Genomic DNA, 17413 nt, shown 5'->3' with positions numbered 1-17413 from the left:
CTGATGGGGATGCGGCACCTCAGCCCTGAGTATTCACAAAGGAGCTGATGGTCTCCATCAGCCCGTCTGGCCCTCATCTGCCCTCACCCTGTCCTTTAAACCTCTGTTATTTCCATTGTATACACTTTGAACCACAGCTACAATCCCCACAATCCGCTTCCTTCTTTTTAGGAACTGTTTTTCTTTATTTTCACTGCTCAAAGAGATTTGGATCCAGATTTTCTGACGCATGTTTTCCTTAAATCTGACACAGTTATGTGCAACACTTTGAAAAGGCAGTCAAATAGACTGTTATTTCCGAGGCAGAACATCCCCGGAGAGTTTTCTCCGCACAGAAATGTAGAAAGCGGATTTTTTTTTTCCCCAAACAGGCTTGTATAATTTTATTTCATGCATTACATGAAGTGAAAATATTTTTTGAGTGCTTTTTCAAACTGTAGAAATTCTGACATCGCTGATTTAATTTCAAAACATCAGGCTATTTGTCAATTTCAAAAAAGTTACTTTCATGTCAGCAATCATTTTGTCACAGCAGGTGAGCAATTTTCCACTTGGTGAATATATCATCTTGGAACCAAACTTCTCATTTTAGCTTAACAATGGGCACTTTGTGATGATGGTAAATGTATATCTGGGTAGAAACCCACGACATTTCTTTCAGGTGCAGCGGCAACATCAATCAGTGATTTGATGATGGCTTTCTGAAAGACTCAGTGACAGTAGCTTTACAGAGCTAACTCTGTAAGCTAACTTCTATCTCCTTATTCCATGCATCTAGTTTCTGGATAAAAATATCTGAAAAAAAGAAAATAACTAGTAAGCAGCATATGTCCGAATGAATATGCCAAAGTACAGAGGATGACAACAATAGCTTAGATAACCATTCATCACAAAGAAAGGTATACAGAAGAGCCTCTCTGAACACAACACATTCACCTTGAAGCATATGGGCAAAAACAGCAGAAGACCACACTGGGTGAACGAAATGGTCAGCTAAGAACAGGAAAGCGATGTTGTGAAGTGTAATAATATGGAGGATATTTTCTTAGCCCAGATTGGTCCCCTTATTACCAACTGAGCATGTACTGTTGCTGACTACGCTCACCTTTTTATAACCAGTGTGTCCATCTTCTAATGGTTGCTTCCAGCAGAATAACATATGTGACAAAGATCACATCATCTTAAACTGGTTTCGTGGACATGGCAGTGAGTTCTCTGTACTCAATGCCCTCCACAGTCACCAGAGCTCAATCCAGTAGGGCACTTCTGGGTTGTGGCGGAACATGAGAATCACATCGTGGATGTGCAGCCGACAAATCTGCAGCAACTGTGTGATGCCGTCATGTCGATATGGACCAAAATCTCAGAGAAATGTTTCCAGCAGCTTGTTGAATCTGTGCTACAAAGAATAAAGGCTAATGGATGTCCAACATCATCCAGTACTAGCAAGGTATAGATGAGCTCATGGTTTGGATCTCACCCTAAAAGTGTCAATCTGACAACACGCACTGCCAAGCAGCCCCAAATGATGAATTGCTTTTTGGGGAAGAGGAGAGACGTTGCAGGTAAACAGTACAGTTGTTTGCTCTACATGTACTCTTGCAGATGCCTCAGGATTTTACAGTTGAACAACATGAACTCCATGTTGAAAGTCATACCCGAGACTATTTGACTCAGTTCTCATCACCAGTGACCATCTTTGACATGAAAAATTCAGGTCAGTTTGAGACAGACACTGACCGCTCTCACGGCACATTTAGCGTCTGTACTGATGCATATGTGCAAGAGAGATCTAAATGCAGTAGCAGCACAGAAGTGGTGCAAAATCTCAACATTAACAGGAACCGCTGCTACATCCAAATCAAGTTTTTGCTTCTTATGGTCTTCTGATTACACCGTGTGCAGCTTTGTGCCTCCTTTGTGCAGGAAGCACAAAGGAAAAGCAAACCCTTGATAAGCATGAGTGAATTCTAGTTATACAGCAGCATGCAAACCCAGGTAAACACACAAACAATGGACACGGGCTTCAAATCACTACGTTAGCCATGTTTTACTCATTTAGTTGATTTTAAAAGTGTGCATTTAAGCAAATCGGACAGCTTTTTCATCATCAGGTGTTGTAATAATTTTACGGATGATTTAGAATTTAGGGAGGATTTATTCAAAATGACAACTCCTGTGACTCTTGCAAAAAAACTGGAGAGTTTACTGCCTTGTCAAAGAGAAACAAGCTCATGAATACAGACACTGACATTTAGTACATATATTAAAAACACCAAAGCTCGCACAAGACACATAATGTGTATTTTGACTTACTGCTTATTAGATATTCACACACATTCAGTCATCGTCGACATGCTGAGAAGAGAATGAGATGATATAGAATAAATCAAGTCAGCGGAACAGTGGCTTACCTTAGCAGTGGCTTCCTTAATGGACAGATTTAATGCCTGCTCCTGCTCCTGGAGTCTGCAAAATAAAAACATAAATGTCACAGTGCAGGACTAAAGGTAATTTTTTCCATTTTGGGGATGAAATCGGGAGTTATCAATATGATATCTCCTGTTCCAATCTAGATTTTTGTTTTTTTTGTTTTTTTTTAGCTTCTACTCATCTGGCAGCTAATCGCTTAACGGTTTGCAAACTAACAACTATCAAACTGAACCTTGGATAACTTTTTAAAGGACAGTCTTGAGAGTGTTTGTCCAGTGGATGGGAGCAAATATTCAACGACCAGTTCAGCCATGCACAAAAGTGAGACATTTCTTTATATTTTGCAGCTAATTATCTAGATTGCAGTCTTTTAACGTGTTCTTGAGGAATCGTTCTCCTGGCTGTCTAAAGGTCTTTCAAGGTCTTTCTTTAGACATTGGCCATATTTTTATCATTTTATCCAGTCCTTTTACCTGACCACTCTCAGAGGAACAGCTTTTTATTTGTTAAGCCACTTAAAACTGACTTATGAATCATTCACGGACAAAAAAATAAATCTAATTTAAGGTCTGAACCAGTGTTGTACTCTACACATATGATAACATAGCAGCCTGTCATGAAAACGCATCATTTGTTCACATTTGTTTAGTTGAATAGTTGCACCAACAAGGTGACTTACAAAGAACTTTTAGCCAAAAACTTAGTGTGCAGACATAGTGTGCAGTGTCCTTAAAAACCTTGACAAGTTAAAGAGAAAGCAAGATGTTGCAAACATATAACTGTTGATCTAGATAGTTAAAGAAGAAAGTTTCATTGGCAAAAGGTCTTCATCAGCATATACGAAGGAGGTGAGGAGAGAAGTACAACAGTGAGTGTCTAAAGCCAGCTGTAAAACACAGTGGAGGCTCCGTCATGGTGTATGGCCACATTTCAGCCAGTGGTGATGGGAATGGAATTATAAACGCAGGAAAGTACCATCAGATTTTGATTGGCCATGTAATCTGGAAAGCGTCTGATTGGCAACAGCTTCATTTTTCAGCATGACAATCATCCCAAACACACCGCCAGTGCAATAAAAACATACCTAGATAGAGAAACACACATTGGAACACTATCAGTCATGGATTGGCCTCCCTGTAGCCCAGACCTCAACATTAATGAAGAGTTGTGGGATCATCTTTACAAAAAACAAAACAAAAAGGCAGCCAAGATCCAAAGTAGTCCTTAAAGAAGCTTGGAGAACTATATTGAAGACTACTTAAAGAAATTACAAGAATGTCTTCCTAAGAGCTCAGGCCATACCATCACCACCAATTTTCAAGTTCATGTGGGTTAGCTTAAGACTTTCTTACCTCTCTTAGCTTCTTAAACATCTTGGCATACAGAAGATAAAAGACTTGTGGGTATCTCCATACAGAGTAAGTTCTTTGAACACTGTTCATCTTAGGTTGTAAAAAAATACATATAAGCTGATACTGTGTGCAAACACGAGCATAAGAGACCTGCATTGTGAGGACACGAGCTTTAAATTTTGCATTTGGAATCAAATGCTGTAACCAGTGAAGCTTGAGCCTGCATCTGGGTGGCTTACTTTAGCGTAAGAAAGAGAAACGCTGTGAGCGAGTGTGCCCCTTTTTGGAATACTGACCTAAAATAAACTACATCAAAATAAAGAGAAGACTGAACCTGAAAAACACCTTCCATTGTAAAATATGGCTCAATATTTGTGTTTTCTTTAACTGGCCTGTTGGATTCAACTCTAGCCCAATATTTCAGACAATAAGGGAAAACAGGACAACCCATTAAGGTCACACTACTTGGTGACAGATCTAAATCAATTACAAGATGGAGAAAAATGAGCATAAAATCCATTATGCACAGTACAGTCACCTTGAGACAGTCCCAATTGTCTCACAAAAATCATTATGTCCACTCCATGTTATTCAAGCTGATGCTCAGAGTGAGTCAGAGTTAAATGTTGTCTCTGAACATCAGTCTTATAGCGCCGAGTGGATTTCTTTAATTCAGTATTCGTGTGGAAAAAAACCTGATACGAGACAGAAATATCCTGTGTTGTTTGGAAAAGGGGCGACTGCAACACAATCATCACGGTGACCCGTGGCAAGCCACCCACAGATGTGCAGCTGAATATCCAATCTGAGGTCGCAATTTCAATCAGCAACGAGAATAAATGCGTTTCAGCCGGGGTGAGAATAAGCCAGATATCAAATTATGCCAGTGGTGGTGGGTCACACCGCCAAGAAGGCGATAAGTACAATTTACATGTCTTTCTAACGAGTGGCAAGACGGAGAGGCTTTCCACAGTGCTCCCTTGCAAGCTATTAACTTCAGAGGATATGATGCAAAGTGATCGTTAGCATCTAAGAAAAAATCCATTAAAATTCAAAGCAGGTTCAAGCAGGTGTGAGAGAAGAAGACTGAAGGCACGTGGGATAAGAAACTAGCTGTCCTCTCTGAATCTAAGAAACAAGTTACTCCTAAAGGGCTGCAAACTGCTTTACATTACATCCATTTGTCAGTGGCTTTTGTTTATAAAGACTTGAAATACATGAGCTGAACCTCTCCAGGAACAATAGGCATCCAGTGCTGCATGGGCAGACCTGTCGATCACCGAACAAAGTGAGCAATTTTGCCTGTAAGCTGATAAAAAGGGTAATGATTCATGTAAATGCAAGGCTAGGTGTCTTCTGTGCTGTTACTGGAGGTGTTGATTTGGTTGAAACGTGATGGTGTGATTTTGACAATTCTGCTGAAAGATTTATTCAAAGTGCCACTTTGTCTAAGGATGGATGAAGCTGAGAGGCGATGACTTAGAAACAGCAGATCGCCACTGACACATCAACTTCAAAATGGGCTAATTAAATGTATGTAACATGATGAAAGAGAAAAAAACCCTATGGACAGACTGTTGCATGGTCACCAGCATTTGCAGCTCTATAGCAGCCCCACCTGGCCGTTTCAGGTATTGCACAAATACTGACTGTAATAATGTGAATTATTGTTTGCAAGATGTTTTGTTCCACAATAGATTGTGTTGCTGCACGGACGTTTTAGAGTGTCACACAAGTAAGGATAGTTAGGCTGTATGTTGCTATTGTACATGGCAGAGGACCAATCTGAGTCGCATGACTTGTTAATAAAACTTACTACCCCGTTGGGTAGGAAATAGATATTCTGGAGTCTGTCGTGAATGAGACCAGAATATAACATGGTGGCAGCGGAGCGGACAGCGGAGCAAGCTGCACGGCCGCTGTGAACCCCCGAGAGACGCCTGTCGGAGCGGTGAGCAACTAGCGGCTAATCGAGTTAGCACCGCCGCGAGGCATGGAGGGCCTTAAATCGCCGCCGACGCTGGTATTGGACTCCAGTAACCTATCACGGACATGGAAGACCTGGAGGGACGAGTTTATGCTCTATGTGGAGCTGACCATGGACTCAGACGGCGAACAGAAAAAAGTAAGCTTGTTCAGTTATCTCGTTGGTGAGAGCGGCAGGGAGCTGCTAGACACGCTAATGGGCGACACAGCGAGAGATCGGTGGACAGTTAAGGACATTATTGAGAAGTTTGACAATCATTGCAATCCTGTAGTTAATGAAACTGTGGAGCGTTATCGGTTCTTCACGAGAAACCAAGGCGCCAGTGAGACAATCGACAGCTATGTGACGGAGTTAAAGCTGCTGACAAAAACGTGCAATTTTGGAGTAATAAGGGACTCACTGATTCGTGACAGGATTGTATGTGGACTTCACAACCCGAGTTTGAGGGAGAGACTGCTGCGTGAGAAAAATATGACACTGGATGCATGCATACAGCACTGCAGAGCCGCGGAGCTGTCGCGGGAAAACAGCAAAACAATTTCGGGAGCTGCAGTGGAGGAGGTGCATGCTGTGCGTGGAGCTGCGCGCCAGAAACGGATCGGCGACGCAGTGGACTGTAAGTTTTGTGGCAGAACACATGAAAAAAAGAAAGAAAAATGTCCAGCATACAGGAAGAAATGTAAAAAGTGTGGCAGAGAAAACCACTTTGCAGTTAAATGCATGGCACGTTCAGAGCAGAAGAGAAGGACGAATGTACACAACGTGACAGCATGTGAGAGTGATGAGTATGAGGACGTTCTCTGTGTTACAGAGGCAGACACACATGCTTCAACTACAAAGAACACTGACAAAGTGAGAGGCACTCAACTCTTTGCAGGCATGCTGATGGGCAAAGAGATTGTAAATTTTCAGATTGACTGTGGCGCCAGTTGTAATGTAATGCCAATCCACATGCTAAGCCCGAACACACAGTTGGAGGACACACAGACAGTGTTGATGATGTACAACAAAAGTAAGATAAAGCCGTTGGGAAAATGCAAAGTTAAGCTACGTAACCCGAGAAATCAGAAACTGTATCGGTTGGAGTTTCAAGTGGTTGACAAAGACTGTAAAGTACCACTGCTGGGCAAGAGAGCCAGCGAAGCGATGAAACTCATAAAAGTACACTATGAAAACATCTTGAAACTGGACAGCATCGTTACTTCAGAGCACCCAACAGCCAATGAGTGGAACATGGATCAGATTAAAACAGAGTATGCCGATGTCTTCACGGGAGATGGCTGTTTGGAGGGAGAGTTAAGGCTCGAGGTGGATGAAACTGTGAAACCGGTGCAGTTACCAAAACGGCGTGTCCCTATTGCAATGATAAAGCCGTTAAAAAAGGAGCTTCAAGATCTTCAGCGCAGAGGGATCATTACACCAGTAGAATGCAGCACAGACTGGATCAGTGGGATGGTTGTGGTCCAAAAGCAGAGTGGGGACTTAAGAGTGTGCATAGATCCAAAACCCTTAAACAAAGCCCTACAACGGAGCCACTTCCCATTGCCCACCATTGAGGACATTTTGCCAGATCTGTCAAAGGCTAAAGTGTTCTCTGGCTGCGATGTGAAGAGTGGATTCTGGCACGTGAAACTGGAGGGGGAGTCGAGCTACCTGACAACATTTTCGACTCCATTTGGACGCTACAGATGGCTGAGGATGCCAATGGGGATAAGCCCAGCTCCGGAAGTGTTCCAGAGGAAGCTCACACAAGCTTTGGATGGACTGGCAGGGATCTACATCATTGCAGATGATGTGCTGATCACGGGTCAGGGGGACACAGATGCTGGAGCAGTACGTGACCATGACGAGAAGCTGAGACAGTTTTTGACTCGTTGCAGGCAGAAAAACATTAAGTTGAACGCAGACAAGTTCAAACTTAAACAGAAGGAGACCACGTACATTGGACATCAGCTGACATGCAACGGTCTGAAAATAGACCCAGAGAAGGTTAGGGCCATAGAAAAAATGCCCAGACCTACAGACGTGAAGGCAGTACAGAGACTGTTAGGTATGGTGAACTACTTAGCAAAGTTTTGCCCACATCTGTCTGACCATTGCGACTTACTGAGACAACTGACACACAAAGACAGTGAGTGGAACTGGACGACTCGACATGAAGACGCATTCCAGAGACTGAAAGAGACTATAGCAGAGGCTCCAGTCCTGAAATACTACTGCCCAGAGGAAGAGCTGACAGTACAATGTGACGCTTCTGACAAAGGGTTAGGTGCAGCACTCATGCAGACGGGTAAGCCTGTGGCTTTTGCGAGTAGAGCACTTACACGTACAGAGCAGGGTTATGCCCAGATCGAAAAGGAGCTTTTGGCTGTAGTTTTCAGCATGGAGAAGTTCCATCAGTACACATATGGTCGTAAAGTGGTGGTACACAGTGATCACAAACCCTTAGAGACCATTGTAAGAAAACCACTGTTGAGCGCACCCAAACGGTTGCAAAGGATGCTTATGCGCATTCAGAAATATGACATAGATGTGGTGTATGTGCCAGGCAAAGACATGTTATTAGCAGACACGTTGAGCAGGGCATATCTTCCAGAGTGCTCACCACAGGGCTCCATAGAGGAGGAAATAGAGAGCATTAACATGGTCACTCATGCACCCATCTCACCTGACAGACTAAACAGCATAAGGACTGCTACACAAGACGACAAAGCACTACAGATCCTCATAGATACAATTCACAGAGGTTGGCCGACAGACAAAAGAGACACTGACGGTGACATCAGACCATACTTCTCATTCCAGGATGAACTGAGTAGTCAGGATGGACTTGTGTTTAGAGGTGAACGTGTTGTTGTCCCGACTACCATGAGACAGGAGATCATAACTAGACTACACTCGACACACCTAGGTGTAGAAGGTTGTCTAAGGAGAGCCAGAGAGTGTGTATATTGGCCAGGCATGAACGAACAAATTAAGACTTATGTGACTAAGTGTGACATCTGCAGGTCAGTTGACTACAGACAGCAGAAAGAGACCTTGGTCCCACATGAGATCCCGACTAGACCATGGGCTAAGGTGGGCTCGGACCTGTTTATGTTTGACAACAAGGACTACCTTATCACAGTGGACTACTATTCAAACTTCTGGGAAATTGACTATCTCCCGGACACTAAGTCCACCACAGTGATTAGAAAGCTGAAGGCTCACTTTGCCAGACAGGGCATCCCGGACATTGTTGTTTCAGATAATGGACCACAGTATACGTCCGGTGAGTTTCTGAGATTTAGTCGACTGTGGGGTTTCCAGCATAAAACATCTTCGCCAGGTTACCCTCAGAGTAACGGGAAGGCAGAATCAGCAGTAAAGACAGCAAAGAGGCTGCTGCTAAAGGCAAAACTGGCAGGGCAAGACCCGTATCTTGCGATTCTGGACCATCGCAATACACCATCACAAGGCCTGGAGACCAGCCCAGCTCAGAGGCTGCTCAGCAGGAGGACACAGACGCTTTTGCCAACCAGGACGAGCCTGCTAAGGCCAAAAGTCATTCCAGCCCGGCGGGAGTTGGAGAGGAAACAGAAGCGCCAAAAACTGTGCTATGACCGATCAGCACGAGACATGGACTCTTTGAAGCTAGGGGACAGTGTCAGAGTTCAGCCTTTTGACCGCCATTCCACTTGGAGCAGGGGAGTGGTGATTGGGACTGTCGACCCGAGGTCCTATGAGGTTCAGTTGGACTCTGGAAGTGTCCTGAGGAGGAATCGGAGGCACCTGAGACATGCAGGCGTGGTGGATCAGGAAAATGCCATAACGGACACCGGGGCACTGACCAGGTCAGTGACAGCTCCCTCAGACACTCGTGAGCGGCAGATCAAGACTGACGAGGTAACAGGGGGTGTCAGGACAAGGTCAGGCCGCAAAGTGGTTCCACCACTTAGGTACAAAGACTATGTTGCATAATGAGGATTTATTGTTTATTGTTTGAGGGGAAGAGTTGTGTATTCTGTGGATATTGAGGTTCACTACAGCTTACAGAAATGTACATGTTGGAATAAGTGGAATGCTTTTGTATTCTTTGAGTGTTTCATATTGTTTTCACCCTCAGTGAGAAGGACAAATCAAAACAAAAGGACTTCTGTGTTTTCCAAAAAAAAAAAAAAAAAAAAAGAGAGAAGGGATGTAATAATGTGAATTATTGTTTGCAAGATGTTTTGTTCCACAATAGATTGTGTTGCTGCACGGACGTTTTAGAGTGTCACACAAGTAAGGATAGTTAGGCTGTATGTTGCTATTGTACATGGCAGAGGACCAATCTGAGTCGCATGACTTGTTAATAAAACTTACTACCCCGTTGGGTAGGAAATAGATATTCTGGAGTCTGTCGTGAATGAGACCAGAATATAACACTGACCACTGCATAAGAAGTGAGCACATCTGACAGACTTGTACTAAACAAATGCTTTATGCATAGTAACCACACCAAGATCTTGCACAAGGTTAAATTATCATTACTGTGGCTAATTTTGCCCAAATTAATTGATATTTTCATATTTTTATCAAAGTAATATTAAATACAAATCTGGCTTCTACTGCACATTTTGAGTAATATTAAATAAGAAGATGCACCTCCTGGAGTTTTTATGAAAAATGAAAGAATACAAAACCTTTTGACTGCACTGGATAAACGTTACCTGTCTATTAAGCTGGCGTCAGGTAACAAAAATACTTCTTCTACATTTACAGTAAAGAATTATGTTTAAAACTCCAGTCCTCCTGCTGTCAGAGGAGGAAACCATCATAAAGTGGATAAACAAATAGCTGTCATGGAGGATGCTGTGATGTTTGGCAATTTGTCAGCTTCAGGGCTTGTTTTCCTCATTCCTGACATACACTGTGCCGATTCCTCTATTGTATATAAATATTAGGGGTGCAACGATATTCGTATCGATATTGAACCGTTCGATACAGTGCTTTCGGTTCAGTACGCATATGTATCGAACAATACAACATTTGTAATTTATTTTATCAACTTTCCTTCTGACAATGCTGTCTGTGTTGAGCGCTCAGTGAATCTGCGTTCGACTACTCCGCCTAGGCTGCACTGTCCAGCGCAGATCCACTGAGCGCTCAACACAGACAGCATAGACAGGAGGAAGAGCGCAGGGCAAGCTAGCGAGACAGAAGTTAAGCTCTCCTTGCAAGATGGACCTCCCCCACTCTCATTCAGATCTGGCGTTTGGAATTATTTTGGTTTTCATGTGACGTATGACCCTGAAGGTAAGCGAGTCATGGACTAAAGTAAAACAGTATGTTGGATGTGCCATGCAATGCTTAATTACATTGGTGTGAACTAGTGTGTTAGCGCAGTTAGCTCGTTAACGTGTTAGCTGTCTAGCCCCATGCACGGAGCGATCGGCGGTAGCTCGTTAACGGAGATTTGCCGTGTTGTGGCGTTAAGGTCATTTCAACGAGATTAACCTGAAAGCACTAGTGGGAACACGACGAATATGACTGCACATTTACGCCGACATCATCCTAGTGCAAAGACAAAAACAACAAGCATGCTACTAACTTTAGCCGAGTCATTTAGACAGCTGTTAGCACATGATTCTCCTTATGCTGCTGAGAATATAGCCCAGAAGAAGCGGATAGTATAGCTTTTATTTTGGAAAGAGACATTTCTCTGTAATAAACTCTCTTTTCCAAAGATGAGTGATTCCTCAATCAGATACAGGGCTTGCAAACTCGCTAGCCCGACGTCCCGGAGCTAGCGATCTTTCCAGTCGGGCTACAAAAATCTCTCTGCCCTGCCCGTCGGGCTATTGTAGGAAAAATATATGTCAATGCTTTTGCATTCTTTCAGAAATGTAGCTGGGTAATTATGTCATTGGCATCGGTGAGCCACTGTCAATATGTGACATATTGAAATCGCGTTTGAATTTGCGCTTGTTTTTTTGCTTTCACTTTGCAATGACAGCACTGATCTGTGAGTGATGATAATTTGTGCACCAATTCCTCTGACATCGTCTTATTAATCGTTAGCTTACTATGCAAACATGACAAGTGAAATCTCCCGCAGCAAGCTTAAACATGTGAGAGGTTGATCGCGCAGAGAATCGCTGAGCTTATGTGAGTCCGTGTGTAAAAGTAGCAGTATATATATTTCAGTTCTGCTGAGCCAAATAAGACAGGTCGGGGTGAAGAAGTGACAGCCAAAGAAAAGCTCACCACAAAACGGAGAAGTTATGACAAATGAGACTATAAGGCAAAAAGAAAGTGCAGCTTTATGGTTTCATGGACAAAAGAATTTCTGTGGCTGCAATATGACGAGCTAAATAACCAGGGGTGCACATAAGTGGTCCGCAGGTGCGCATTCGCTGTCAAAATAAAAAACGCGCACAAGGGTTAGGGTTAAATTTAAAAACTGTACTTTTGAGTTAAAATATATATTTATAATTTTAATAAATGACAAATTAAAAAATATCGAACCGTGACACCAAAGTATCGAACCGAACCGTGAATTTTGTGTATCGTTACACCCCTAATAAATATGTAAGTAGAAATACATCAAATTAACACAACAACACAAATTATGTTACCTTCAAACTAGTTCTGAGTAAAGGTTATGCATGCAAAGGCCCAATCAGCGGACACTTTTCACAGTTTAGGTGTTAGATCCGGCTCGACCAATCAAACTGAGAGTCCAACGACCGACAGGAGAAACTGTAATACCGACGTGCAAAATTCAAAAGGTGTGAAAATGTTTTCTCAATGCTCAAGACCTCAATTTCCATTTTTCACATACATTTGCACATTTTCTTAACTATTCTGCTCGCTAGCAGAAGCAGATCCTGGAGAGCAAAACGCCTTTAATACATCCAAAGATCTGCAGTGAAGGCTTTGATTCCCTCATTTGAAGTTTTTCCCTAAATACAGATGAGGACAGAATTACTAGTGAAGTGTTTTTGAGGAGATTACAGTTCCAGAAACGTTGAATCATCCCCACATCATAACACTCCCACCACTGTGCTTCACTGTGGGGACGGTGCTGTTTGGGTTATACGCCTCTCCCTTCTGTCTGTGACCAAAGAGCTCTAGTTTCATCTCATCTCACCAAATGATGCACTTCCAGTATGAACAATCTTTCCCCAGGTTGTTCTTAGCACATTTCAGCGTGGCAGTTGTTCTGGGCTCTTTAGTCTCATCTCCGACTAGTTCTCGTTCCGGTCATTCTCAGTGCTTTTTTAGAGGCAGAGAAGATTTATATACTGTGTGTAAATTGGAGGATAACTCTTGGTTTTTGTAAGCTTTGAGGAATACAGAGTTAAAGCATGTCATTGCGCATATATAATAAATAATAATAATTTTATCCTCATTTGTAAACTTCTGTTCCTGGGAACAGCATGTTTCATTCATTCATTACCTGCAGCTTTGTAAAGGAGGCTCTAAATTTTTAATTATTTCATGCAACCACTCAAACAAGATGAAAGCATTATTATTAACTATGCTCAAAAAGACAACTGTTTAGTTCTCTATTTTTCCACTTCCTTTTTTTTCGGCTCATGCAAACACAGCCTTTCATGTCACAAATGTGACATTTAAGCAAGCAAATCATGACATATATGGCGCTGACCTGAGCATGGAGGGAGGACGAGAGACTGAGATTTGTGTGCGATTCTCAGAAGCGACGAGGTCCTGGAGGGTTCGGCTCATGTCGCGAAGCTGAGCCGTGCTGCAGCTCCTCAGCACGGAGGCCTCCAGCTCCTCAGCCTCCACCTGTTGCTCTTCCTGCTGGATCTGCTGCTCCAGACACCGGCTACGGTCCTTCAGCTCCACCAGTCTCTCCTGCAGCTCTGCGATCTCCTCCTGCAGAGGTGGAGCAATGTTCATTTCATTCATTTTACATGTATGTTAGAAATAACATAGTTTCTATGAAGGTAATCAGCAACAGTGAAGTAGTCCTTCAGTTTTTTAAGCCAGCAGATTGAATGAAAAATTCAAACACCTAATCTGAAACTGAAGGAAACTTGACTGGTGAGTTATTAGCTTTTTTCAGAATTGTTAATCAATAGTTTGTTTGATATTAAAGTAGCAGTGAGATTAATTAATCTTGTTCACACTCATTCACTGTCAGTGTAAATACTGCTGACAGCTATGCATATTTTACAAATTTCATTCACTTTTGTGAGCAAGGAAAGAAGCTATTTTATTAAATTCTCAGAGGAGCAGTAACTCAGACCAGCCTGACGTACAAAGCGGAACGACGTGAGCCGAATTTACCTCGACAAGCCGTCTCTCTCGTATCAGACGTTCTCTTCGTTGCAGTGGACCCTGTGATGAGTCGGATTGCTCCCCTGCAACAGGCTCTGCACACTCCCTGCCACAAAATGACACCATTTTTAACAGCTTTGATTAACATTTTCAGGAGGTTAATCCACATTTAATGTTGCTTTTAATCTCTGTAAGTCAAAGCTAAAGAGAGCTGCAGATTGGTAATATACAGTATGGTTGTGTGTAATCACTTTTTCCCACAGATTCTCATCAAATAACTCTGTGACAGTGGAAAATCTGCTGTTTATCAGAGGTGACCTAAAATCCTTTTGCTTATATTTGTTCGGGATACTCTCTGAAGAGGCCCCACCTGATTTTCTTCCTGTCACAAGAGCTATTTTGGAGAGCTCCCCCTCTTTGATCTGTGCTACAATATTGCAACAAAAGAAAGAGAATGAGCTTATGAACTCAAATAAACCCCATTATGTCCTGAACAAAGGGAGTTTATTGCTATAAAAGTAGATCTGTTTTTGTTTAAGTGACACACAATATAAAACGAGGTCCAAAACAAAACAGGAAAAGTAATTTTCAGTGTAACCACATTTCATATTATATTCCCCTTATATATTGTATGCAGTTAACGTTTTAAATATAGTGTTTCAGTTAACATGATCAAACCAGCACTGACCTGTACTGACTGCAGTCTGCCCTCTGGAGGGCGCTGTCCACCGCCTGTCGGAGCCTCTCCAGGAGCAACGCCACGCTGGGCTGTTGGGAGGGTAAACCCAGCTTCAGAGTGCTTCGTTCTTTAGACAGCTCCTCTAACTTTTTCCCAAAGCGCTCAGCTGTGAACACACATACACACATGCTGAATAACATGCAGAAAACATCAGCTAGAGGAGTCCAGTTATCAGCAAGTGGTGTTGTGTTCTAGCCCTTTACTAGAAGTCATTTAAAGGGAGCACATTTCTGACCTTGCTGTATTTATGAATCCTGAATAAAAATCTGCATTTCTTGGCTCTGTAAACACATAAAACTAGAATTATCCCAGTCTGGCGGGTTCATAGCTAAATTAAAAGATGGCAAGCACGACATACACAGACAGAATTTACAGAACCAATCTCATCAGCTATTTAATCCAACACTGTGTAAGTGGAAAAACAGAAAACTAAACGTATAAGTCAGAGAATGAATAGACAAGGAGAACACCAGCCAAGACATACAACACTGACCCAAATAATAAGCACGTTCGAACAGATCTACAGGATACAGAAACATGTGTATTTAAACCTGTTTTTAAGCTGCTCCCTTATTCACAGGGGTCACCACGTGCAGATAGACACACATGGTTTTAATATGGTGGGTTTTTAGGCTGGATGCCTTTCCTGACAAAACCCTCCCAGTGATTTCAGTCTCCTGATATCAAACCAGGGATCTTCTGTGTGTAATGCAAATGTGTTAACCACAGAAGCAGATGTATCTTATGTATTTGTTCTATCACAAAATAAAAGAAATGGGTTAAAATGCAGTTTTTGGTTTGATTGTTTATATTTTTTTACAATATCTAGGTCAGGTACAAGTACAAATGATATTTGTTAGGTTTGAGGCTTTGTTGTTTCATTGCAATAATCCTGTAAACTTTTCTGTAAAAGCTTCCCTTATTTCTCTGTAAATACCCTTTATTTTGATTTGAGTCGACATAATAACTGTGCTACTTTCTGTTTTAAGCCACATAAATTGAAGATTTTCTAGTTTTACCATTATAGGATAGTTAAAAATAAAGCTCTGTGCCTCATCTCTCACATGTTCTTTCACACAGGTCATCTCAGTATGGTGAACAGCAAATTAGCAAGAAATTTAATAAAGAAGCTGACATCAAAGTGATAAATGATCCAAACATGTGAGTGCAAGCACACTCATGAGTTAGAAGGACAGCACGTGTTAAGCTCCTGTGGCTTTCTGGTCACTGAGTCAGAATATTTTCACTTTGAACTGTGCTCTTTTCTCTAACTTTAAGTTATTGTGTTTAGGGATATTAAACTTTACTTTTTAAAAACAAATAGTAAAAAGATAAATAGAATCTTATCAAATCATTCATAAAGTCGTTATTTTGTAACCTTAACCGAAATGGCTAAACTGGTTTACCTGCGTCATAATCGTCGTCCAGAATTGCTTTCTGCTGGAGCCTCTGCAGCTTCAACATCATGGATTCAATCTGAGAGACAGCAAAAAGACAGAACAGGTTACACAACAGTAACTCCAGAGTTCATCGCCTTTTAAACAGTCAATATATGCAGAAAAAAGGTGGGTGCAATGACTGCCAGGTCAAAGTGATACTGGGTCAGCAAGCTGAGGAAAGGGCGTTAACAATAACTTGACTACAGTACTTCACCGTTTTACTTTTTTTGAGGAGGACCTGAAAGATTCTATCAGATGTAAAACACTAAAGCAAATACTGAAAAATGTTTTTATCAGATGAAATATGGGGTCATTTTTATCACTTTCAAGCTTAGAATGTAAGATAAAAAAAAAAATATTGTTTGCTTTTCTGTAAAATACTCACAAGGCAATTATTTCTCATTTCTTGCAAAATGCATGAATTATACACTAATTAAAAGTACTTAGGTAGTACTTAATATTAATTACAGAATAATTTGTCTTCTTTTCTATAAAATACCTGCAGTTATTCCCTTATTCTAGTGTACCTATCTTTAAGTATTTCCTTGTAAATTTAATTACTTTGTATTTTCAAATAAACTATATTTAAATTTCATTTAATTTCAGGGGAATTATGTCCTTACTCACGTGCAGTATTACAAAGTGTTAACCAAAAGTTTGGTTAAGTAGGTGAGTTGAATACTTAGTTTTCTCTTTCAGAAAAATCTAAACCTGCTTGCTTTTGTCTTTCTTAATAAAACAAGAAAGCATCAGTACAGCATCACTCTGATGAGTCTGTAAGTACAATGTTCTGCTATTAGAAAAAGCTAGCTGGTTAGCTTGAACGTCTAAAACAAGTGTAAACAAACAAACACGATACATGACCAGGTCTTAAAGTGCAACTTAGTTCTGACACTTAGTATAAGATAAAGAGATGATTAGTGAGTTTCAGAGTTACTCAACTCTTGGGTGAATTTTGTTAACAAAACAAGGCTAACAGCTGCTGGCTGTAGCTTCATATCTACCAACAAGGTATGAGCTGGAACTAGTAAGGAAAGCAAATACGGGTTTCCTGATTTAATATAGTATTCATCTCTCTGTAGTTTAGTCTCATCATGACTGTAGACCAAGGTGTCAAACCTAGGGCCCGGCAAAAACTCCAATCTGGCCCACTGGAAGAATTTGGAAAATGTGAAGGAGTGAATAGATTTTG

General features: G+C 41.5%; 1 protein-coding gene across 1 annotated transcript in view; it reads right to left on the bottom strand.

Annotated features, from left to right (window-relative positions):
* disc1 (DISC1 scaffold protein) overlaps positions 1 to 17413 on the bottom strand; it is a 64719-nt gene that overhangs the window by 41499 nt on the left and 5807 nt on the right. The window contains exons 4-8 of the mRNA XM_085428618.1: positions 16189 to 16258; positions 14732 to 14888; positions 14053 to 14149; positions 13406 to 13638; positions 2415 to 2469 (exon numbers count right to left, since the gene is read on the bottom strand). Coding sequence (XP_085284744.1) covers positions 2415 to 2469; positions 13406 to 13638; positions 14053 to 14149; positions 14732 to 14888; positions 16189 to 16258 — 612 coding nt within the window. The remainder of the gene's footprint in view (positions 1 to 2414; positions 2470 to 13405; positions 13639 to 14052; positions 14150 to 14731; positions 14889 to 16188; positions 16259 to 17413) is intronic.

Source organism: Rhamphochromis longiceps, linkage group LG13, assembly GCF_057381845.1.
Source record: "Rhamphochromis longiceps isolate RC_006_pf linkage group LG13, R_longiceps_female_GT1.1, whole genome shotgun sequence".
NCBI classification, from domain to species: Eukaryota; Metazoa; Chordata; class Actinopteri; order Cichliformes; family Cichlidae; genus Rhamphochromis; species Rhamphochromis longiceps.
The sequence above is the reverse complement of the archived record's forward strand: the minus strand, read 5'-3'. Positions and strand labels throughout refer to the sequence as shown.